At 44.7% G+C, this 24,642-nt stretch overlaps 2 protein-coding genes and 2 non-coding genes across 4 annotated transcripts; all 4 read right to left on the bottom strand.

The window, feature by feature from the left end:
• Positions 1-4,684: 4,684 nt before the first annotated feature.
• On the bottom strand, positions 4,685-12,391 carry LOC124676153. Its single transcript, XM_047212228.1, has 17 exons — positions 12,242-12,391; positions 12,076-12,159; positions 11,729-11,802; positions 10,692-10,725; positions 10,559-10,617; positions 10,094-10,208; positions 9,966-10,003; positions 9,745-9,842; positions 9,568-9,623; positions 8,722-9,019; positions 8,102-8,217; positions 7,683-7,739; positions 6,935-7,000; positions 6,579-6,653; positions 6,092-6,163; positions 5,032-5,094; positions 4,685-4,943 (listed from the first exon to the last, which is right to left on the bottom strand). The coding sequence occupies exons 1-15, from the start codon at positions 12,374-12,376 to the stop codon at positions 6,095-6,097; spliced, it is 1,374 nt and encodes a 457-aa protein (XP_047068184.1). The 5' UTR covers positions 12,377-12,391; the 3' UTR covers positions 4,685-4,943; positions 5,032-5,094; positions 6,092-6,094.
• Positions 12,392-18,976: 6,585 nt separating this feature from the next.
• Positions 18,977-21,971, bottom strand: LOC124672416. Its single transcript, XM_047208644.1, has 4 exons — positions 21,892-21,971; positions 20,222-20,283; positions 19,113-19,171; positions 18,977-18,991 (listed from the first exon to the last, which is right to left on the bottom strand). The coding sequence occupies exons 1-4, from the start codon at positions 21,969-21,971 to the stop codon at positions 18,977-18,979; spliced, it is 216 nt and encodes a 71-aa protein (XP_047064600.1).
• LOC124679882 lies at positions 20,530-20,616 on the bottom strand. Its single transcript, XR_006995305.1, has one exon. It is a non-coding gene; the product is annotated as a small nucleolar RNA SNORD25 (small nucleolar RNA).
• LOC124679883 lies at positions 20,713-20,795 on the bottom strand. Its single transcript, XR_006995306.1, has one exon. It is a non-coding gene; the product is annotated as a small nucleolar RNA SNORD25 (small nucleolar RNA).
• Positions 21,972-24,642: the final 2,671 nt, after the last annotated feature.

Raw genomic sequence — 24,642 nt, 5'->3', positions numbered from 1 at the left:
TAATTTTTTTGTATTTTTGATATAAAGAGCAAACAAAGCAGTAAATAAAATAAAGTAAAGCAAGACAAAAACAAAGTGAAGAGATTGGATGTGGGAGACTCCCCTTGCAGCGTGTCTTGATCTCCCCGGCAACGGCGCCAGAAAAAGAGCTTGATGCGTGCGCTAACACACGTCCGTTGGGAACCCCAAGAGGAAGGTGTGATGCATACAGTAGCAAGTTTTCCCTCGCAAGAAACCAAGGTTATCGAACCAAGAGGGAGTCAAGGAACACGTGAAGGTTGTTGGTGACGGAGTGTAGTGCGGCGCAACACCAGGGATTCCGGCGCCAACGTGGAACCCGCACAACACAATCAAAGTACTTTGCCCCAACGTAACAGTTGAGGTTGTCAATCTCATCGGCTTGCTGTAAACAAAGGATTAGATGTATAGTGTGGATGATGATGTTTGTTTGCGAAGAACAATAAAGAACAATTGCAGTAGATTGTATTTCAGATGTAAAGAATGGACCGGGGTCCACAGTTCACTAGTGGTGTCTCTCCCATAAGATAAATAGCATGTTGGGTGAACAAATTACAGTTGGGCAATCGACAAATAAAGAAGGCATAGCAATGCACATACATATATCATGATGAGTACTATGAGATTTAATCAGGGCATTACGACAAAGTACATAGACCGCTATCCAAACATGCATCTATGCCTAAAAAGTCCACTTTCAGGTTATCATCCGAACCCCTTCCAGCATTAAGTTGCAAACAACGAGACAATTGCATTAAGTATGGTGCGTAATGTAATCAACACAAATATCCTTAGACAAAGCATCGATGTTTTATCCCTAGTGGCAACAAGACATCCACAACCTTAGAACTTTCTCGTCACGGTCCTGCATTCAATGGAGGCATGAACCCACTATCGAGCATAAATACTCCCTCTTGGAGTTACAAGTATCAACTTGGCCAGAGCCTCTACTAGCAACGGAGAGCATGCAAGAACATAAACAACATATATGATAGATTGATAATCAACTTGACATAGTATTCAGTATTCATCGGATCCCAACAAACACAACATGTAGCATTACAAATAGATGATCTTGATCATGATAGGCAGCTCACAAGATCTAACATGATAGCACAATGAGGAGAAGACAACCATCTAGCTACTGCTATGGACCCATAGTCTAGGGGTGAACTACTCACACATAGATCCGGAGGCGATCATGGCGATGAAGAGCCCTCCGGGAGATGATTCCCCTCTCCGGCAGGGTGCCGGAGGCGATCTCCTGAATCCCCCGAGCTGGGATTGGCGGCGGCGTCGTCTCTGGAAGGTTTTCCGTATCGTGGCTCTCGGTACTGGGGGTTTCGCGACGAAGGCTTTAAGTAGGCGGAAGGGTAGGTTTAGGGGCGGCACGAGGGCCCCACACGCCAGGGCGGCGCGGGCCCCCCTTAGGCCGCGCGGCCCTAGTGTGGCGGCGCCTCGTCGCCCCACTTCGTGTCCCTTTCGGTCTTCTGGAAGCTTCGTGGAAAAATAAGACCCTGGGCGTTGATTTCGTCCAATTCCGAGAATATTTCCTTTGTAGGATTTCTGAAACCAAAAACAGCAGAAAACAACAACTGGCTCTTCGGCATCTCGTCAATAGGTTAGTGCCGGAAAATGCATAATAATGACATATAATGTGTATAAAACATGTGAGTATCATCATAAAAGTAGCATGGAACATAAGAAATTATGGATACGTTTGAGACGTATCAAGGCCCGGCAGGCGGTCGAGGACGCCGAGGCCTGGAGTTGTTCGCCCAGGCCCACCGCGAGGAGCAGCAGCGCCAGGAGGCCAGGCGCCGCGCGGAGGAGGGGAGGCGCCAGCACGCCAGACGCCTCGCCTGGCAGGAGAGGGAGCAGCGCCTCAGGGAGGAGGCGCAGCTCCGTGCTGCCGCGGCGGAGCAGCGGGGCGGCTCCGGACCCCCACTCCGCCTGGGAGGAGGCCCTGTGGTCTCCGTGGCCGGATTCCCCGGCGCGGTCGAGCCACAATAGTGCCTCGCCACCCGGGGACGTCATCGACGCCGACGGCGACGACGCCCACAGGGACTAGGCGGCGCACCGATGGCCACCGCGTCCTCGACCAAACCCTAGCTTATGGTTTTTATATTTGTTTTAAATTTAAAGCCCGTATAGAGGGCTTCTTTGTTAGTTTATTTGCCCAAAATAGGGCTATGTACAAATTTGCCCAAAACAGGGCGTATGCTTAATGAAATTTAGTTTAAATTTACATTTTTTTGTTTTTCTTCAAATATGCGATGTGTCCGCGCGTTGGGCGCAACGTGCGACCCAAACGGACACGCGAACGTCAACCGCTGTCCGCGGTCACCTAAACAGCCCAAAATGGACGATCCAACGCGTCCGTTTGAGTCGCACGGTACGGTTGAAGATGCCCTTACAATCTTTTTCTTTTTTTTAAGAAACGAAACTCTTACAATCGTACATGCTCAGACGCACGTACTCCCTGCTATGAACCTAGGAAATCACTACATCGTCTCTCGCTATTGATAGGAATATATTATCTTTTATTAAAAAAATATTAACCGTAGTTTGCAATAAAATTTTATCGTTGTTGAGGCATAGTTTGCAACAAAATTGTATGCTCTGCTACCATAAAACTCGTGGGGTACAAAATATTCAACATATATATGTTTCTAGCTAATTGATGGATCATGCAAACATATTTCTCATCTTCAAAATAATTAAACCGGCTATGCAGTGGTTATCCTTTTTTTGCAGGTAGAGTATAGCTAATGTATCCAACGAAAAAAATAGCGCGCTATTTCGATGTTATAGCGGCGCTATAGCGTATTTGGAAAGTGAACACTACGCTATGCATATTTAGCTCGCTATGGCGCTAATCACGCTATTAGCGCCGCTATGCGCGTTATTTTTCGTAGTGTTATAGCGGCGGTATTTTCATAGCGTTGTAGCGGTGCTATTTTTACAGGGAAATCGAGCAGCCGACTAGCTATTTTGGATCTTTTGGCCCGCGAGCTTCCTAAATCCCCATTCTAATCATACTCGCAGCGTATCAGAGTGGCAGAACTCTTCATGTAGTTGATGCGGAGGCCAGACGCACATCGTCGGTAGTGGGGTGGCAGAAAAGGATCACGTCATTCGTATATAGCGAGATGGAAGGGATCATGCATCGAGGATGGAGCTATTGTAGGATGGCCATGTCAATGGAACATGTGATCAGTCGTCCAAGAACGTCGACGGCGAGCACAAAAATTTTGGTCACAGGGGGTCTCCTTGGCGAAGTCCACGGCGGTGCCAAATCAGGGGGACAGGCTCTCCATTGAGCAGCACTTTCATGCTCTCCGAGGAGAGCGAGATTGCTAGCCAGTCGAGGAACCAGTCGATGAAGTTGTACTGCCGCAGCACAACCTCGAAGAGGAAGGGCCAAGACAGGGAGTCAAAGGCTCGCTCCAGATCCAGTTTGAGCAGGACACGCGGGGCTCCTAGATGATGAGGAGGCGGGCAGACAGTCTGACGAGGACGCAATTGTCTGCTTGTAGGCTTCCTAGAGATGAACGCATTCTGCATCGGGCTGACGAGGTCATTGAGCTTTGGTCCGAGTCGCACCAATAGGATTCCGGCAAAGATTTTTGCCACCAGATGTATAAGGCATCGGGTGGTAGTCGCCAAGGCTGCGAGTATCCACCCGCTTTGGGAGCAGCATCAACAACACCTAATTGAGCTTGCAGAATTCACGCCCACCCAACTCGTACAGCTACTGGAAGACATTGATGAAATCTTGTCTCACCGTGCACCAGCAGGCGCAGATGAATTGAGCTGTGAAGCCATCAGGCACGGGGGCTTTTCTGGCCGGGAGGCGCTTGATCGCGTTCCGAATCTCATTAACACCGAAGGGCGCATCCAAGTCATCAAGGTTGGCCGGCTCAATCAGGTGTGTCAAGCCCAGCGTGTGCTCGTGCTCAACATCCGTGCCCAGCAAAGCATCGAAGTGCTGGAATGTGGCCTCAGCCATGTCTAGTCAAAACCTGGTCCTCAACCACCATGCTATGCACGTGATTCTTCTGGCAGCGGTAGGTGCATTGCCTGTGGAAGAAGGAAGTCTTGGCGTCTCCATCCTTCAGCACAACGATGCGAGCCCGTTGGCGAGCGATGTTGCGCTGGTAAGACACCTTGATTTGTTTGTGCAACCAGCTCTCTTCCACCGTCAGAGTTCTATCCTCCTCTACCTTGTCGAACCGAAGCAGCAACAGCTCACGGGATAGTGATAGGCTTCGAGCTCCAGCTCGTGAGCATCTGGGCAGTCGCTTGCAACTGCAATTTGAGCTGCAGGAAGGGATCCGTGTCGTGGACACAATGCCACGCAAATCCAATATAAGTTCACCCCACACAGGATATAGTTTTAAGAACAAATTACAGTACGTGGCTACATATACTATCACTTTTGAGTGCAGTTTTAAGGTTTGTTGTGTGAAATCTTGTCCTGCACACACTGCCGGATGGTACTCAATCACCTCCCTTGGTACTTTCGAAAGACCGGACGGGTCCCAGGCAAACACTTCCGAGTTATCCCGGAGGAAGGTGATGAGCTTTCCTATTTGTCGGTGAGGCAACCAAGCCCCCAATCATGCAGCAGCGACGGCGTTGGTGATTGAGAATCGTGGCCATGTGTTGCACAAGTTCGGCAGTTTCTTTTTTGAAGCTCAAGTTGCTGGCAATTAACATTACAACACAAGTACAGAATACTAGTCATTCAAGATGGTATTCACTGTACCCGAGGCAAATAGGCCATGGCCAGGATAGGTGATGTATGCACAGGAAAAAAAGGAATAAATAATGAAAATTTTATGACGACGAACAGACATCATGTCTAGCAATTCTGCAGGTCTCTCTCGAACCAAAGTCCCCGCCTTTTCTGCTTACAAGGACTGTAACCGTCTCCACACGATTAGTTTCAACGGTAAGTGTAAGTTTTTAGGTAATCAGAGGTACAAAATAGGGAAAACTGAAGCATACCTTTTAGTGCCACTAGGAACTGACCACATAAATACCAATCAAGATTCCACAAGCACTGGATATCTGCCACACAAAGAGATACATAATCAGAGCAGACCTCTAAACTGGTGATAACAGCACAAAATCGATGTGGGATGGTTCTATTTATTGGGAGAGTTATCTCAAGAGAAATTCTATATTTGGTAGATGGTGAAAAGTGGTAAACTTTGCTTTAGGTGCTTACAAACAAACATACCATGAAGTAGGTAGCAACCATTCACTTCCTCTTTTATAACCATCTATTTTATTGAAGGACATGATATATTTGTCATCGAACCATGACATGCTTATGACTTGTTCAGAGAAGTGTACCCACATGTTGTATGCGCTACCAAGGATGTTACCACATGTGGGTAGATAAATATGGATATGATGATGCTTCAGCACCATGGGAAGACAAGGTGGTGGCATTCGATAACCTTCTCGCCTCAAAAGCCATATAATTATTGAACTTTGGTGCGTTGTATGTAATATATGCAGTTATTTTATCTCAGTATCACCGTAAAGAGCTGCAACTTAAAAATATCATACAATACATGGATATGTGCGTATGTGACCATATTGGACCCTGGGAACATGGTATTGACACTTTAGATGGTATTTTCCAACTTTGTGCTCGTTATAAAATATACTTCAATAGGCACCAAATTCCTCGTAAAATATTTTTTTTATTTGCATAACGTAAATTCCTCGTTGCCAACAGTAAACCAGATTACAGCTGGTGAACGGACAATAACAATCAGAGGTCCGGAATTATCATTTGCTCCATTTGGCTGGTATAAGAAAGCATACACCAAGGTCAACATAAACAACAACAAAGCCATATGTTCCAAGCAATGAAGCAAGTTGGGGTAGGCTAGATACATATCGCCAAGGTCTTATTTAAAAACTTTTCCTGTAACGGGTTCTTTGAAGAAGGATTTTTTAGCAACAGACATGTTCACATTGTGTGCATAATACATATATCAGATAATGGCAAAGTTAAAGAATATGTTCTCTGTTAAAGTGAAACAACAAATACCTGTCATGTTGATTGGCTTTCCCCTTGCTTGGGACTTTCTGAACATGCAGCCAGGAGGCCGCGCTCGATGCACTGTCAAGAAAAAGATGGTGGCCCAAGTTTAAAAGCCAGATGCAAAAATGATCCCAACATATTTATGGCAATCTAACCAAATAATTGTATACTCTGGCAAGTTTATATCACTTAAATAATATTCCATCCCCTCTCTTAACATTTATGTCGCCACTAGGTAATGTTATGGAGTTTTTACCAATTCAAGTAGATGGGTCTTTCTTATGACAGGATTGAGGATTCTATATTTAGTGTTAGGATCATTGAATATGTACACTACTAGAACTCCCGTTTGGGCATCAAAGCACTTAAGAAGTACCAACTGAGTTATATTTTAAATTACAAAACACACAATGTAGCATTTAAAAAGGAGAAAATGGGACATAAAATGGCTGGCATGAAGGTATAGCAAGATCTGCTTATTTTTCTCAAGTACCTGAAGAAGGTAGCCATGAAGCCAATCTAACGTTTGAGGAAATGAGTTTGCCGAGATGTCAACGATAGTCAATCCCTGATCAGATTTACACTGCAGGTTAGAGAAAACAATCGACGAATACGACGTACTAGATAAGATGGTAATTCAATACGAAAAATAGCATGATCCTAGGCTCCTTGTGTAAGCAACGTTTGATAGAGAATTAAGTCCTGAAGTAAAATACAAGTGGCACATTTCATGCTTTTAATGCGAAAATACCCTGTTGTGGTTTATATGGCAGTTTAAACATCGTACCTTGACAGAAAAAATGTCAAGGAACAACTTTTGCACTATTGATTACTGAAGAAAAGATTTACCTGTGACTCAAAAGAGCAAAGATAATCCTGAATAAGTTTGAGGTTGTTAATGAGCTTTCGATGATCCTGCACAACATAAAATTCAGATGTACAGAAATGAGCAATGAGCCTGCAGTTTTTGTGTTTAAAAGTATGCGATCCTCGGTACTCGGTGCTCAATTAGGCAGGATCACTAAAAAACTCAACATTCATGTTGGGTGTCAAAAGTAGAGGTAAACTGAAATGGGGAATGTCAAGGTCCTGGTATTATGTCAGCTCATACTTTATTAAAGAAGGCAACTTAAAATCATATGGGGAAAAGTATGCTGCATAATTTTGCATATAGGGATCCGATACCAGGATTTGTTCTATTAGAACATCTATGACCAAGTTAGATAGCTATTAGTAGTAATTGAATCACAGAGTTAGATCGTCATCTCTAGTTGTAATTGTATCACTAGATGATAAAGATAACCGTCATGACCTAAATGCCAACCCAAGGTTTCTGTATAAGATATAGAATATTAGATCGTAGTTTAATAGAAGCTCAGCATGCTTTCAGGTACAGCCTTGAAAGGATGAAAATAAAAACTAATGCTAGCCTGATACTAATTGGCAGGTACACGTCATGGAGCATTCCTTTCAAGTTTTCACGAGGCTAGTTACTTAATATCACCTACAACAACCATGCTTGTACAGTATGATTTCACAAGACGGTACTCAAAATAAAAGAAAATTTTACTTGCGTATTCAAGATTTTCAAGAATACCTGAGGAAGGCAATTATCTCTGAAAGCTCTTGTGGCTATCCATTCCTCTAACAACGCCTGAACAAACAACAAAGAAAATCTGAACAAAATAGAGTAAATATGAACTGACAAACTAAAATGAGTGTGTAAAATACAGAAAATATAAAATATGACAGCCAGATACTCTTTCTGAATAGATTAGAACTCTAGCAGGGATAATGCGTTGGTTCTAGGCAAAGCGTAAAATTTAGCTCCATAATTTCAGAAAAGGAATCAGTTTGTAACAGGAGAAAGATAGGCCTTCAACTTGTTTTTTTCGAGATTATCAACTTAGTTATTTGGAGAGACCAGAAAAGCAAAACAACTTCGTATGTATCCAAAAAGCAGAAATATATACTTAAATTATGCATCTAAGTTTATAAGGCAGTTAGAGCATACACCTTGTGATCAAAATCAGACATACGCAACACAATTGGAACAACTATTGGTTCAGCAGCAGGTTTGTCTTTCCTGGCAGTGTTGTTCTTCTGTTGGTCCAAATCCTTATGTCCATTGCCTACAGAGCAAAAAGAACAGTGATTTGCCACCAGCAATGTTGCAGGAACTAACAAGATAACCTGGTTCAGCGAGGCATTCTCTAAGGCTGGAACCATATGGCCTTGTTTGGTACTAGAGGTTTTGAGGAGATTAGTGGGCTGGAACCCCTACCTTCACCCAATCCCCTCAAATCCCCATTAACCCAATCCACTACGGAGAAAATACAGTAGAATTTAGGGAATTATGGGGAAAAGCACGGAAAAGACCTACCCCATACACTAGAACCAAACACGCATTTAGGAATAAGTGGGGATTTGGGGTTGGCAGGGATAATCCCCACAAATCCCTAAAAATACACAGTACCAAACAGATTTGATTCTTTACTTCCCAATTATCTTTGTTCTGCGGGCATGCTCCTCACTTGTAAATAAACTATTATAGTGTCCATAAACTTGAACAAGAATTATATTTACTTGGGCGTGTGTCATAATGGCTATGCATCAATAACATGAATTTGACTTACCTTCAGCTTTGGGATTTTTCTCTTCAGAATCTATAGATTCAGAATAATTAATCTCGTGGTTGTTGGCACCAAGCAGCCCTTCACTGGTCCTACTCTCAGGTATAGAGTTCTGATCTTGTATGATATCTTCCTTTAGAACACTCAATTTGTTCTCAGGTAATCTATTTTCTGATTGCTGTTCTGTTTTATTTTCTGCAGAGACAACAAAATCTGCAGGTTCAGCCTTTTTCTCCATTCTGGAATTATCATCTGCATTTTCCTCGTCCATCAGATAAATGCTTGGATCCAAATGTATTCCCTGAAGACAAGATGCCAGTCAATACTGGAAAATATTTACACATGTGTGGCACACTACCGAAATACAGATGTTACAGATATTTTAGCTTGCATCATCCCATCCCCAACGGAACCCATTCTCTGCTTTTTACTACTAGTCAGACATCACTAACTTGTGTCGAATACAACAGGAGCTAGAAAGGAAATGTGGGAGTGTAGAGCTGTGCAGCATCTATGTTATGACGTCTAACCATGTTGAACAACATGTAGTGCCCAATGCCCAATGTACTGCCATATGAAATGTCTACACACATTAATTGGCATTGACCCATTAAGAAACGGTAGAATTGAAGACATGTCAATGTGCAGAAAAAAGTCATCTATAATATCCAATCTAACAGGAATTTGAACACCACGATGTAGGAGCTAAGATGATAGAAAAGAAAAGAGCTTGTGTACTTTCACAAAATTAATTTCACATTGTATATCAATCTACAACAAAACAAATATCACAGTGCAGCCAACAAAGATGGTGTTTCATTCAGGAGAAAAATGTAAGGCACAATGCACCTCTATTATAATTGGCTTCCCATCTTTCATTGCTTTCTTCAAATCACCAGCCAAACCTAGTAAAGGTGAACAGTAAGCAAAAAAACAAAATGAGTACCTGCAACTAATTATCTTCAAAGCAAGCAGGGGGCTTCCATGTGCACAATACAAAATCCCTTACACAGAAAAGGCGCATACCTTTGCGAACAACTCTGCATTCTCTGCAAAATTCGGTAATAAGTTCTTCAGGTGAATTGAAATCCCGGGCCCATACAGGTACCGAAGTTAGCGGAGCACTGCATGTGTTGTGCAGATCAGTAACTTATTCATAGATTACAAGGTTTTAGAAAAGGGGAACCAAGAGCACAACAAGCAACTCGTATGGGCGAGAATAATGAAGACCATAAAGAGAAACTCACTCCGTTGATGTCCTCAACAACTCATAGACCATGTCTGTCTACATGTTATAATCAGGAACCGAAGTCAAGGTGACAATGGTGGCAAACATGGCTCATAAATATGGTACACATGGCAAGAGACAATAAACCTGTAAAACATTTGGCAGGTTGAGCCTTTGAGCTAGTTGTGTAGCAATTGTTGATTTCCCAGTGCAGGCAGTTCCACACACCAAAATTACTAATGGTACTCTCTGGTGATGGAATCTGCAGTTGAGGACAAACAAAGCATTAATCCCTTTGTCACAATTATAAGATGTTTTCTTGGAAATGCATGTATCTAAACACGTTTCAATGTATAGGTTCAACCACTTCGGTCCACACTGAAATATCTAAAACATCTTATAATAGTGAACGGAGGGAGTACTAAATACCACTTAAGTAGAACTTCGGCAAAGTAGGCTTGACATGAATACAAGCACGATATAAGTTTAGCGCCTTAAACTAAGGAATTCATTGTGCTAATTATGACTGGAAAGAAGCAGAGGGGGGCTATTATAGCAAGTTTCCAAACATTATTTTTTGAAACAGAGCAGCCTTTTCTTCCAAAAACATACCTTGTCATCATTTTATACCGATTAATATAGTCCTCTCCATATCCTCTTTTCTCCATTAGCTGTAAAAGAACCAGTGTTTTTAACTGAAGAAAGTAACAAACAGGCCAATCAAAACAAAGTGAAAGGTAGTCACCTTGAAAAGGTTGGCCTCTAAGTCACTCTGTGAACTGCATAACCAGAAAGCATATTAGTATAAAAGTCAGGAATTGATGATACACAAATCTTAGTCTACAATACAAGTAGAATACAAGCAAGCTGATGGACCGGGCATTGAGAATGACAGTCCAGGAAAAACATCATCGATGGTACATCATTCTTACAAATTTGTCCAAGCACAAACAAGGAAAAACTTATTTATTGTCTTGAAAGGAAGAATCAACAGGGAAAATCAGTATCCCTCCAAGGCCATTCGTATTAAGGGGTTGATCTTGTCCTTCCTATATTATTAGTTGACTAGTTGTGCACTAAGGCACAAAGATCACATATTTGAACCAGAAAGGTAGATGTATGACTAGATTTGAAGGTGTCAGTCAGATAACCCTTTTAAGCCGCTAGAGAAACATCATATCAATCCCTCAATTATGTAAATGTAACTGAGGTTTTCAATTTGCGGTTGCAGCAACATAATGATTTCAAGATAATGTATGCATTTGCATCACTAAAAAAATACGTGGTAAACAACATATGATCACCTGAAACAAGTAAAAAATAGAAGTGTTCTTACTTAGTAGATATTTCATAGGTCACAAATGATATGACTTGATTGACACTTTCTGGCAAAAGTGTCAAATTATCGTGCTACGAGCAACAAGCCCACTGTGCCTAGGGATATAATAGAACTCAAACAGCGAGCTATTCTAACACAATAGGACAAACCGAGACAGCGGCATCTATGCAAGACAACATGATTTATATAGCTTGATGAGCCTAGTACAGATTGCGTTGTAGATACAGGATTCGATTGACGAGAGAAATCATGATACAGAATCAGCAGCTGGTTGTTTGAATTCACACATGACTAACTACAACAGTACAACATAAAACATAGGAGGAAGAAATAGCACGATAAACAGGACTGAAGAATACGGCAACAATGTAGCATGTACAGACATGCATTTTCTGTAGGACATCATCAGGAAAACAAAAAGTGGCAGTGAAGGGTGAACATACACGTCGAGGAGGCTGTTGTCGACGAGCAGCTTCTTGAGTTCAAGGGCGATCTTAATGGCGACATGGTTCGGAATCTGGAAAGGGGGAAGCAGACGATGACCGGAGTTGTTAGATTCTACTTATATATATATATATATATCAATTCCTGTCGGTGTTTGATATTTTAAAAAATATAGTACTACTATAGGATGGTGGAAGCATAGAGTCGCTTGTATTTGCAGATGGCAAGAGAAATAACTTGGCATTGCCCCCTAGCTCTTGTTAAATCTCCAGTTCTTGGACGAAATTGGAATAGCACACGACATAGGGCTGAATTGAGGTGAGGGGGAGGGGATTTGGAGGGGCACCTTGGTGACGGTGAGCATCCTGCTGAGGAGGAACCTGGAGAGGACGTAGTAGTGGTCGGCGTTCTCCCCGAGCCACACCTTGACCTGCCGACGATGGGAAGGAACGAAATGAGCCCGATCCCAGCTTGGCTCTGGCTGAGGAGGAGGGGAGGGGAATTTGACGGACCTTGACGAAGTCGTACTTGGAGGAGGCGTTGCGGGAGGGGAGCCTGGCGGCGGAGGAGGAGCCGCCCTCGCCGCGATCTGCCGCGGCCGTGCCCGGATCCCCCGAGCCGGAGGCGGCCCCGGTCTGGTCCTGCATCGGTGGAGCCAGGATGCGCTGCCCTGGGGTTGATCGATCGACACGGACAAGAGCGTCTCCTTGTTCGGGAAGGACGCCGGCCGAGGAGACGGTCGGCGGGCGGTGTCGTGTCGTCTCGCGTGGTCCGCACGCGCGTCTCTTTTTTTTCTCACGAAACAGGCTCACACATACAGTACATACATACATACACTCACATCTATAAATGCAATTATACACTCACACTATAAATGCAAGCTACCTTAGAGCACTTCCAGCTATACCTGGCCAACGGGCCGGCCCGGCCCGGCACTGGCCTGGTCCCAGCTTCACGTGCCTGGCTTGGCCCGGCACGCAAACGACCCGTGAGCTGGTGGACCGTGCCGTGCGGCCCACGTGCCCCGCCCCCGGCCCTGGCACGGCACATAACCTAGGCGGGCCGGCACGGCGGGCTGTTTAGCACGCGGGCCTAGGAATCACCAGTGGTTCCATTGCCATCAACTGTGGCACTACTAGTCTCGTCACAGCGAATGGACTGTGGCCCCCCCTTCTTTGTCGTACTACATTTTCTTGTTCTTGCAGCGAAAAGTTAGAACACGTCGCCTTGTCGCTGTGGTATCCCGGTATGTTCAACCTTAAATTTAAAATGTACGTAGTAGTTAGTAACAGTAAAATTAGCGGAAAATTTTGGTATGACCTTTGCTAAAAAAGATCTACGGAGTGCTAGAAATTTTCCGAAATGGAAATTAATCGGCAAAACACCGGCAACTCAAATTCCTATAAAAGAAGACATTTTCCCATACACCTCGCAATTAATCAAGCATACAGTAGGACCAGCCTCTCATATACAACAGATAAAGTTTCAATGTTTTTGATGCAGCATTCGGTCCATGCAGGGCATGGTTCTGGTTCCGGGAGCTCTCCTTAGCGCGGTTGTGGCCTTACAGCAGGAAGAACAAGCTGGAGTGGGCCATAACGACAAAGGATGTAGAGTAGACAAACAGAGAGGGCAAGCTCGACGCCGGCGAGAATGAAACAGAAGGCGACGGCAGTCGGGATGAAGAGCTTGACGGCGGTCTGGATGAAGAGCTTGACCCGGCGGGGGTGAAGAGCTTGACGTGGTGGCCCTTTGATGGCGATGGCGATGGCAAGGCGCGGCCTGGTCAAAGGAGGCGAATCAACGACGAGGCGCGGTCGGCGGCAGTGAGGTCGAGGGCTCAGCTGTCGAGATTGGATGTAACTGGGGGAAACTGTCTCGGCTCGGCGGCTGAAATTTGGTTAAGTCCAAATAGTAGCAACGGGTTCTAACCTACTACTACTAGCACAAAACCCGTAAGTTGCTACGGCGTCGTATTAAATAAAATGAACAATAGTTTATAAATATATCTAAATCAACACATCAGTTAAATTCAAATGGCAGCAAGTCCTTCGTTGACCTGTTTTTTACCGTGCAATTAGTAGTGAACAACTTGAGAAAGGAGAATCCATGTAAAAAAAAGTATCCAACCACTTTTAAAGTGGCAAATCTTGCTCAAGGAATTTGGACTCCCGGTAAACATATCCAGTAGTATAATGATATGCTGATGTAATGAATTAATTAAATCCTGTCGTTCCCGAGATCCAAAATCATTGGAGTATAGTTCCTAATTCCTAGGCACCCGACTCAGCGGCAAGGCAAGCGAGTGCGCAGCCAGTCCGCTCGCGGTAATTTCGCAGGGAGAGGCGAACTTTAAACCGGGTTATCATCCTAGCGCACATCCGCTGGGAGAGACTCATCCTACCTAACGACGTATAGTCAAGAAGGGATCATTTCTCCGTTGGTCAACGTTTTTTTTTATAGTTCCTAGGCACACCATGTGGATTTAGCTTATGTGTGCTATAGACAGAGCAAGCCACCCCATCCATGTCCTAAATCAGGATATCCGGTCCATGTTCTCAGCTGCTCTAATTGCAACACAATTAGAAGCACTTCAAATGCTGATAATTAATTCCTTGTAGCGCATGCTGTATTTACAACTCTACAAAATTTGAAGTATTTGCATTGAATTGGTTGGAATAAATATTCTATACATGACATAAGCATAACATGGTATGGAGAAAAACAACAAGATCAGTACACAATTTTTTTTGAGGGATTAATCTGTACAGACTTACCGAGGAGATGCTCGAAAAGTCTGTTTTGGAGCATATTCAAACAACATAGCCTGCAAGGATTTTCTTCTTTAGAGTAGGCAAGCGATTCATAAATTATTGTGGCCCACTTTGGATAAAGTTGAGACATGAGAGAAGTACGGATTCAGTCAATGTGTATTTTCCAGATCAAGCTGTTGAGGATAAGTAGGAGCAAGAGCGACACTAACAGTCATGTGAAAAGTAGATGATCCTTTATTGCCCACTGAGACCTAATTAGGAGTCAGGAGAACGGCCGATGATGGCAGGTGGGCGGAAGTAGGGTTGGCAACAAATCTTGCGGTGATTGCCTCCTTCGAAATCTACGAACCTGATTGCCCTCCATGCAATTGTTGTTGCCATCTGCTAGCAAGATGGAGAGGCTACCAGGGCATGTGTCTCCTCTCCGAACAAGCAGCACCACAGAAAAAAAGTAGACTCAACTCGCAATCTGTCTGCTCGTGATGTCCTTCTTATACAAGCCGTAGTACTTACCATTTTTCTTCTCTTAATCCTTTGGCATAACTCTCACAATCTCCTCAAATCTGGGTCGAATCCACAACGGCTTCTTCACCCATTGTTCCATCGTTGGGTTGAGGAGATGGAAACGATGCAAACGACGGCCGCCGGAGTCCGGGAAAACAGTCTCGATTGTCTCGGGTCAGCGCAAATCCGTTGGATTCCTTCGGCGTGGGCGTGTTCGGTGAGGTGGCGGAGGTCGTTGTCGACTCTAGGTACGGCGCCGCTGACGGTCGAGAGCCCGAGACAGTGGCGGCTAGGCTTTCTCTGGTAGGGAAAAGGAATCGAGACGGAGCTATCGGCGAGTTTCTCCGTTCCTTTTTATCTCGCCTCGCATTGGTTGCCAGTTTGATTGGGGATTGGTGTCCCACTCTCCTTATATTTCGCGTGTAGAAAGATGGTTTCCTTTCTCTAACGAACACGAACGGACCACGAGCTAAGAGCATCTCTAACAGAGCCTTTATTCTACCGAACCGAAAAAACTGAGTTCAGTCTCCCGAAAAACAAAAAGCGAGCGATTTTTAGTGTGGCGCAGAACAGCACCCGTATTCCGAACCGAAAAACGTCGATTTCAAAAATTGGCGGCAAATTGATCATCGCAAACAAGCAGTAGAACTGAAATTCAAACATATTTATCATAGTTCTGGTGCTACGATCGATAGGCACATCGCAGACGACCACCTCCAAAACTAACTAATTTTCGCCGACGGCGAGCTACTATAAGCGTCACGGCAGACTACGTGATAACCCACAAGTATAGGGGATCGCAACAGTCTTCGAGGGAAGTAAAACCCAAATTTATTGATTCGACACAAGGGGAGGTAAAGAATACTTATAAGCCTTAACAACTGAGTTGTCAATTCAGTTGCACCTAGAAAAGCACTAGTAACAGGGGTGATGTGAAAGCAGCAGTAATATGAGAGCAATAGTAACAGTAACACAGCAGCAGTAACAGTAACACAGAGGCAATGGCACCAGAAAATAGTTGATACTACTTCCAATGACATATAGAACGAGTATATGATGATAAGAGATGGACCGGGGTTCCCAGCTATCTACACTAGTGGTAACTCTCAAATAACAAGTAACAAGTGTTGGGTGAACAAATTACAGTTGGGCAATTGATAGGATTGAAATAGCATTAAGACAGAACATCAAGATTATTAATCATGTAGGCATGTTTTCCATATATACTCATACGTGCTCGCAATGAGAAACTTGCATAACATCTTTTGTCCTACCAGCCGGTGGCAGCCGGGCCTCAAGGGAATCTACTGGTAATTAAGGTACTCCTTTTAATAGAGCACCGGAGCAAAGCATTAACACTTGGTGAAAACATGTGATCCTCATACCTACACCTTCCCCTCCAGTTATCCCAGTTGCTGTCACTCTGGGGCCTCGGGTTCCGGACATAGACATGTGCAAACAACTTGTAGATACAATCTAAGAAATAATTATAGAGCTTAAATCTAAGATCATGCCACTCGTGCACTAGTGACAAGCATTAAACACAACAAGATTGCAGCAACAATAACTTCACAAACTTATATAGATAGACTGATCATAATGTAACAATTTATCGGATCCCAACAAACACAACACAACACCGATTACATCAGATGGATCTCAATCATGTAAGGCAGCTCATGAGATCATTGTATTGAAGTACATGGGAGAGAGAGTACAAACTAGCTACTGCTAGAACCCGTAGTCCATGGGGGAACTACTCACGGAGCATGATGGAGGCGGTGGCGTCGATGGAGATGACTTCCGGGGGCACTTCTCCGTCCCGGCGGCGTGCCGGAACAGAGACTTCTGTCCCCCGAAACTAGGTTTCGCAATGGCGGCGGCGCCCCTAGAGTCTTTCTGGAGTTTCGTAAAAAATTATCGGGTTTTTAGGTCGCGAGGGATTTTATAGGCGAAGAGGCGGTGTCGGGGGAGCCAGGGGGCTCCCTCCCCACATCTGGGCGCGACCAGGGGGCCACCCGCGCCGCCTTATGGTGTGGGGGCCCTGGGCCTCCTCTCCGGCTCCCCTTCGGTGTTCTGGTCCATCTCGGTGAAATAAGATGTTTGGCTTTTGTTTCGTCGAATTCCGAGAATATTGCCCGAACAGCCTTTCTGGAACCAAAAACAGCAGAAAACAAGAACTGACACTTCGGCATCTTGTTAATAGGTTAGTTCCAGAAAATGCATAAAATTATTATAAAGTGTGAGCAAAACATGTAGGTATTGTCATAAAACTAGCATGGAACATCAGAAATTATAGATACGTTGGAGACGTATTACTACGCCGTCGGCGGCTTACTCGGAGTCGAGGTCGACGACCTCCTGCTTCACGCGGCGGACGGCGGCCTCCTTCTGCGCGGCCTCGTACTCCCGCACGGCACGGACGGCTTCCGCTTCCTCGCGGCGGAAGCGCGCGCACGCCTCGGCGGCGGAGATGACGGACACCTGCTACACCGCCGTCGCCTCCTCCTCGTCGTTGAGGACGAAGTCCCCGGACTGCAGCTGGAGGGTGCGCACCGACACCTCCTCCTCCTCCTCCTCCTCGTCGCTGCTGTCGGAGGCGGGCTGCCACAGCGCACGGTCGGACGCGGCCTAGGACGACCCCTCGCCGCTATTTGCATAGCGCGCGAGCTTCCCAGCGGCGTCAGACCCCGGTTGGTCCAGCGTCGTGCGCTCCGCTTCCGAGCGCCTTCGCTGCGGTTCCATTTGCGTCGCTCGGCCTCCGACTGGAAGACGGGGGGCGCGGCGGCGAGTTGCTCCCGCCAATCCGCCCGCGTCCCCTGCCTCCGTTGTTCGCCTCGGCCATGCGGTCACGGTGGTGGGGGAAAGAGAGGAGAAGCGGCGGTGGTGGCTCCGCGATTGCTCGCTGGAAGTCCAACCGTGCGCGGCGGAGGGGTCGGAGGCGGCGGAGGGAGTAGGGTTTTGGAACGCAACTCCCCTCCGCGGCCGTAAATATACGGGTCGACGGTCCAGTTTCTCGGGCCCCCGAATTTCCGATTCGGGCCGGCCCACCGATTCGGGCGCTGATCTGCGCCACTTTCGGCCCGAACCCGTAAATTCAGTTCCGGCGGGATTTACGGGCTCTGTTAGAGATGCTCTAACACCTATTCCTTTCCTTTGCAAACGCGGACAGATCGTGAGCGGGCTGGCCGGAGGGGCGACCGACGGAAGCTTATAAAAACTCAGATCGGTATTTTTGACGGACAAAAATTTGTTCCGATTTTTTTGACCTACCAATACCACCGTAACTTATTAGTAGAGATACTAATTTGTTTGTCTTGCTCGGTGCCCCTTGATCCAAATATATTAGAAGTGAGCGGGTTTGGGTGCATGCGACTGGTACACGCGTAGCACATGTGGACAGCAGAGCACGATGCGGGTAATTTCTGGCCGTGCGCATCCAAAGCCCACCTCGTAGCCATGTGAGCTTACCACGGGTGTGCTGCCAGTAAGAACATACCTGTCACGTGCTCTGTTTCGGCACGCAATAAACAAGAGCAATCTCATGTGTTGTAAACAGCGTGCCCTACCAATAAATCTGCCCTACAGCGTTTTCTCTAGGTACATCAACCAATATTTCCGTGTGCCTCACTTAACTAGCCTTCAATCCAAACGCTAGGCTATTTACCGGTCAACGTCAAAAATTTGGAAGGGTAACCAAGGCAATGATAGCTAATTGTACGAAGGTCATGGCGAAAAACGTGTGAGAGAGAGAGATTCCCTGCGTTTACAAACCCGGTGACTCCATGAATGCCGCTAATACAATACTGTCTTCGTCTACCTTTGAAATTCAAACTAACAAACTAAAATTCTATACAGTGGACTCTTCGGCAGGTTGAGGATATCCGAAAGTAGCACAAAGCACCAGTAAAAACAGACAACATGATTGTACCGCAAGAAGCTTGATGGATGCAAGAAATGCGCTGAGCCTCACTGCCTGAAATGCTGCAAACACAGATCCTTCAGTCACATAAAGCATTTCAAACAACAGCAAACATTATCTAACAACAATACCGCACACGTTTACACAAACAATAAACCAACATTAGGTTCTGGCATAACTCACATCATCTTGTCCACAAACATCCCTCCATTTCTCTGATACATCCTGCTTCACTTCTTTAGCTGTGGCAAGAAGGACAAAGTAATAAGCATATGAGAAAATTGCTTATGTGCCATTAACAAGGGTTGCAATGATTCATTTGCCATCCAACAAAGCTTCAGTGCATGTAAACCAAGCACAGACAAATTCAAGCGCTTATTTCCCATCGCCGTGAATCTGACGCTACCTGACCCTCTTAGGCTCCACGCACGCATGCGGACCATGGCCAAACATCATGGGTGCCGCTTCACACAGAGTCGATCAGATCATTCCCCAAGGAAACTAGTCGGATTGCAAGCCAATAACAAGTATCACTTCCCCAACGTGAGGAATTCATGGCTGCATCCATCAACGCCCACCCAAGAAGTATCCGTTGCGTGCAAGCAGTTGCACGCAGGCATGCATCAGATCAGCCTACCCCTTCAAGCAAGCCTACAGGCCAGTGTTTTTTGTACATGAATCAATCAGGTTACATTGATTAAGATTTTCACATGAAAATAAAGGCAAGATGCTGTCAATTTTTTTTCTAGACATGCTTTTTAGTTGTTGGTCATTTGCCACCGAGGGAAAAGCAGTCATTTTGGCCTCTTAATAGACTGATGTAAGGTCATTTGCCACACTAGACTAACATTCAGTGGTATATAAGCACTAAAATTTGTTTGTGTTTGGTATATAAGCACCAGAGCTTTGTGGATGGCAAATGAGCCATTGCAGTACTTTTCAATGGTTTAGAAGCAATTTTCTCTAAAGCATATTGCCATAAATAAGGAACTGAAATTGTTTTCAGTGAATGTACATAAAACATGTTTACAATGTAATACATCTTTGAAATGGGAAAACCAAAGTACTCAAATCGATATCAGGTGAAATGTCAAACGGAGACAAGACACATTTTGTCCCAACTATAGTGGCAATGAGGGCATAACTGAACACACTTGTACATTTAAAGCACTCCTCACGCTAGTAATGCTAGCTTCAGGCTAGTAATTCTCAAAAAGATTTTCAACTGAAATTGGTGAAATATTAAATGGACAATGTTCACATCATATAAAATCACTTTGCACGGATGCTACCTTTAGACGAAAGATTCTCGAAAGTCCTGTTGGTCCTCACAGCAAACCTCTGGAAGGCACGGCTGCAACATAAGAAAAGATTCACTAAGAAACCAGCAACACCAACAGAAGTAAAACAAGATGTATAATTACAAGGGTAACAAGATAATGCTATCTAAACAAAACAAAAATTATTACATGCGGGATTTTGCTTCCCCTTTTTCCAAAAAAAAGCAGGAAATCATACCAGCTAATGAGCATGAAACTAGGGAAGCGCACACTAGAACCATAAATATATGATGGACAAACAATCTATTGAAATGCTACATGGCCACTTAGTCCCTTAGATGCTCTTTGAATAATGCAATCATTTTCGCATAATCATTACAGGTTTGCAAGAACTCATCACCGTTTCCATGAACACATCAACTGAATACCAAGTTACAATCATGAAGCCAGAAAAGGGACTTCATAAAGAAATGTAGTACAAAAATCTAATGCAAATGCTTTATGACAACTCAGTCCCTTAGATTCCTCGAATGCAATCATTTCCGCAAGAATCATTACATGCCTGTAACAGCTCAACATTGTTGCCATGAAAAAAACATTTCAATCAAACACAACCAGCCTAACAAAGCAAATAACTCAGAAAATGAATTCAGTCAAAACCTGGAGCATTAGATTTCCTTCACTAGAATCATGACAGGTCTGTTATAGTAATTGCATCAAAAGCAAACAAATTCCAATGCAAAACAACATTAAGCATGAAAGAACCATGTGGCACTAATTTTCCAGCACACATGAAAAAGGGCAGTGGAGACTGGCTGCAGCGGTCAATGCTGCCTCGCAAGATCGATCGGCTTTTATGTATATCGTCTCAAAGATCAAGGATTTAGCTAAGAATTCTAGAATGTGTTCCTTTGTAAAAGTAGATCGTAGGCAGATTAGGGCGAGTCATTGTCTTGCAAATTTTGCAAGGACAGCGCAATGTACCCAGGTTTGGCTTGGATCAGGCCCGGATTGTCTTATCCAGGAGCTGAATCTTGAGTCTTTTGTAGCCCCAACTGCTTAATAAAGATCTAGTTTTACCCGCAAAAAAAATCTAAATGCAAATAAGATGGTAAAATGCAGTTCCTCGGCATCTAGTGGCATCAAAGAAATTCTGCCCTGGATAGCGAGAGGAACCACCAAGTCTGTAGCTCCACCCTGGCAACAGTCCATGAAAAGTTTATGAGCATAAGCAGCAGAAACAATAATAATGAATTCAGCGATCATGCGCATAACCATTACAGGTCTGTCTCAAGTACAAACATAAGATCGCAAAACGGCAGAGAGTCAGATGAGGTGGTTCCGTATTTGGTAAAAAAACGTAAATTTGGCGAGGCCTATTTCCTAACGATATGCACTCAAATCATCCAAATACATACAAGCATGTACACATGGGAGAACAATCTAACAACGGTAGCATGTATGTAAGAGCCGGGATGCGCCCAGCGTCACAGGAAACCTACGAGGGTACATGCAAGGGAACGAGTCCGCTGGCCTGGGAACCGACCCTCCCAAGAACCAGATGACGAAGCACAACAAATAGAATCGTATCAAATCAACGACGACGAAGCCCTAGCGTGGGTTACGACGGAAAAGGATGGATAGATCTAAGTCCTAATGGGAGGGAAGCGGGGCACGCATACTTGTTGGCGAGGCCCTCGACGAGGAACTGGTTGACGACGTAGCCGAGCGCCCTACTGAACAGGCTGCCGCCGCATGCCATGGCGGATGAGAGGAGGCAAACCTTCGAGAAAGGACCGCGATGCGAGAATAGGGCAAATCAGCTAGCACTCCCTCCGTCTTTATATAGGCAGTACGCATTTCAAAGCAAAAAAATACTAATAATTTAATCAACAAAATACTCCCTTTCCTTTCAATAAATAAGCCTTATATTTTTTCTAAAAGTTAAAATACTTCATAAAAATTAACATGTGATATCTCTATAATATTACAGTTGACAAAGTTTTTTAGAAAAGATCACTAAAGTTCGACAAAGTTTTTAGAAAAGATCCTTAAACACTACACCAAAAAGGCTTACCAGTAACGGGCACACTTTCTGCACTGTGACGGTAGAGGCCGACGTCATGAGTATACAACCACTGGTAATGTGTACCAGGGACGGACGTTAGGCATGTTGCTGGAACGCCGTACTCGTGACTACCAAATGCAGAAATGAGCGTCATAGGTAGACCTCCAATTGACGAGGCGGGGATTCACAGTGAAGTGCTAGTGATAGCTACATAATAGAATGATAGTCAGCAACAGCCAGATATAGCGAGGTTTGGAACAATATTATCGTCAATTCTAGATATTAGGGGACAAACCCGTTGCTTTGAAAACCGCGAGATGTGAAGGCATTAGTGAGATACCAGTCTGAGAATCATCCGCATTAGTAATGTATCTCTGACATGCGTTCTTACACCCGCTTCGTCATCGGTGGGATCAAAATTATCGGGTTTTCACTGATACCGTATGACCAACGGCGTACATATTGTCGGCTGTGATGTTTATATTAGATGGTGTGCGTCACTTTTGTTGTGATAGCAGTGACTGAACTTCATTATCCCGGTCGTCGGTGATTTATTTATCAGAATTAAAGAAAATCGGAATTATAAATCTAGGTTGGCTAGCTGGTTGATATGCGGTAATAAAATCGTATGAATACAATCCAACGTGGTTTCGCTGGTCGATTTACAGGAATACAATAATTTATTATCATACTAATACAATTCAGGCTTGCCTAAAGTACAGATACACTCAAATTTACACAATTGATTTTCTACCACGCATACATATTCTAAATACAGTAACTACATCTTATAACGTACAAGTATCCCCTTTTTGAAGTTTGCAGCTCAACAGATTCGAAGGTCTGAACAATAATATCACAGAAATAGGTCATCATCTTCACGTGGCTGGCAACTTCATATCGTGGATGATAGGCTCATCCGTATCTTCATGTGGATGATATCCTCGTATGCACTATCTTCACAGCGGCCTCTACTGTTGCAAGCAGAATAGAGATCATGCTAGAGATAATTAAGCAACCACGTACGTGATGTAGACAAATGAACAACCTCCCGAACCTCAAAATTGTTAAGAATAGAAACCAGAGACATGATAAAAATAGGTACCTATGAAATAGACCAACAGTGCTGCAAAATTGTGTACCTGGAAAATTGTACGACATTAGATTACTGTGCAGAGATGGATTGACGATAATTTGTGTGCTAATATTTAAGCTTCAAATAAGAAATAACCGAACCCCACAAAAGTACGACATCACATATAGATATGCATAGATAGAAAGAGCATTAGTTTTTTTTACAACAGCAGTGTGCACTAGAGGTCATTAGAGTGATGCCTTTTGTAGGCTTTGAACAAAGCAATCATCGACAGATTATAATGATTCATGACCAACTTAAGTATATAAAAACACACAAATGAACAAGGATACATCAGGTGTGACAGAGTCGAGTTGGACCGATAGCTCGTTCCCCATCTACACTAGATCGAGCGATTTCTGAAAACCACCGTTGCTTCCACCTCGCCGGCGTCGATCCGGCCGATTCCTCACCCTCCGGCAGCCGCTCCGGCGGAGGGAGTATGGGGGATCTACGGATCGCGCCGTGTATATAGCGTAGGGAGTAGTGGTTCGGCAGCTGGCGGTGTTGAGGAGATGGCAGCATCGTCGGTGTGCTTTTGGTGGGCAGTTTCCATCTCCGTCGCTCTGGTTGCTCCGGTGGAGCGCCGTGGCGGTCCTGCTGCCCCTTGCGAGGCTGCGGCTCGTCGGAGCTGCGGTGCGCGGTGCCCCTGCGCTGGTGGCCGAGTGGTGGCGGCCACGGCTTTTGAAGATCTCGGAGGTGCGGTTGCAGGTCGCCGTTTGCTGCGCAAGGTGGAGGTGCTCAGGCACCGAGGAGCGTCAACTTCTTGCTCACATGGGGGTTCCTCCCAGTCCAAGCGTATGGAGGAGAAGCGACAGGATTCACCGGCGTAGTGTCTTGCTCGACGGAGACGACGACAGGGCTCGGATGGGTTACAATGTAATTTTTCTTTTTTCTGGGCTTATCTGTAAGATACTTGGTTAAATGCAATCAAGTCCTTCCTCGCAAAAAAAAAAAGGAACAAAGCCTACCTTGCTTGGAAGGCAAAGTCCCTATGAGGAAGGGCTATACAATGTGTCGTCGCCATAGTAGAAAATCCCACCTTTCGCCATGACTTGATTCTTGATGATGCCCACGAAAGAGAGCTGGATCTGTTCAAACTGTTCATAGTTGTCAAACTAAGTATTCACCATGCCTAAAAATATCTTCCGATGTTTACAGCCATAACAAATTTCTCCTCGAAATGTAGGAATTTGTCCATATGCCACAAAGGCACTAGTCAGCAGACAT

The sequence above is a fragment of the Lolium rigidum genome, chromosome 7 (genome assembly GCF_022539505.1).
Source record: "Lolium rigidum isolate FL_2022 chromosome 7, APGP_CSIRO_Lrig_0.1, whole genome shotgun sequence".
Lineage (NCBI taxonomy): Eukaryota > Viridiplantae > Streptophyta > Magnoliopsida > Poales > Poaceae > Lolium > Lolium rigidum.
This window is presented reverse-complemented; position numbering and strand designations above follow the sequence as displayed.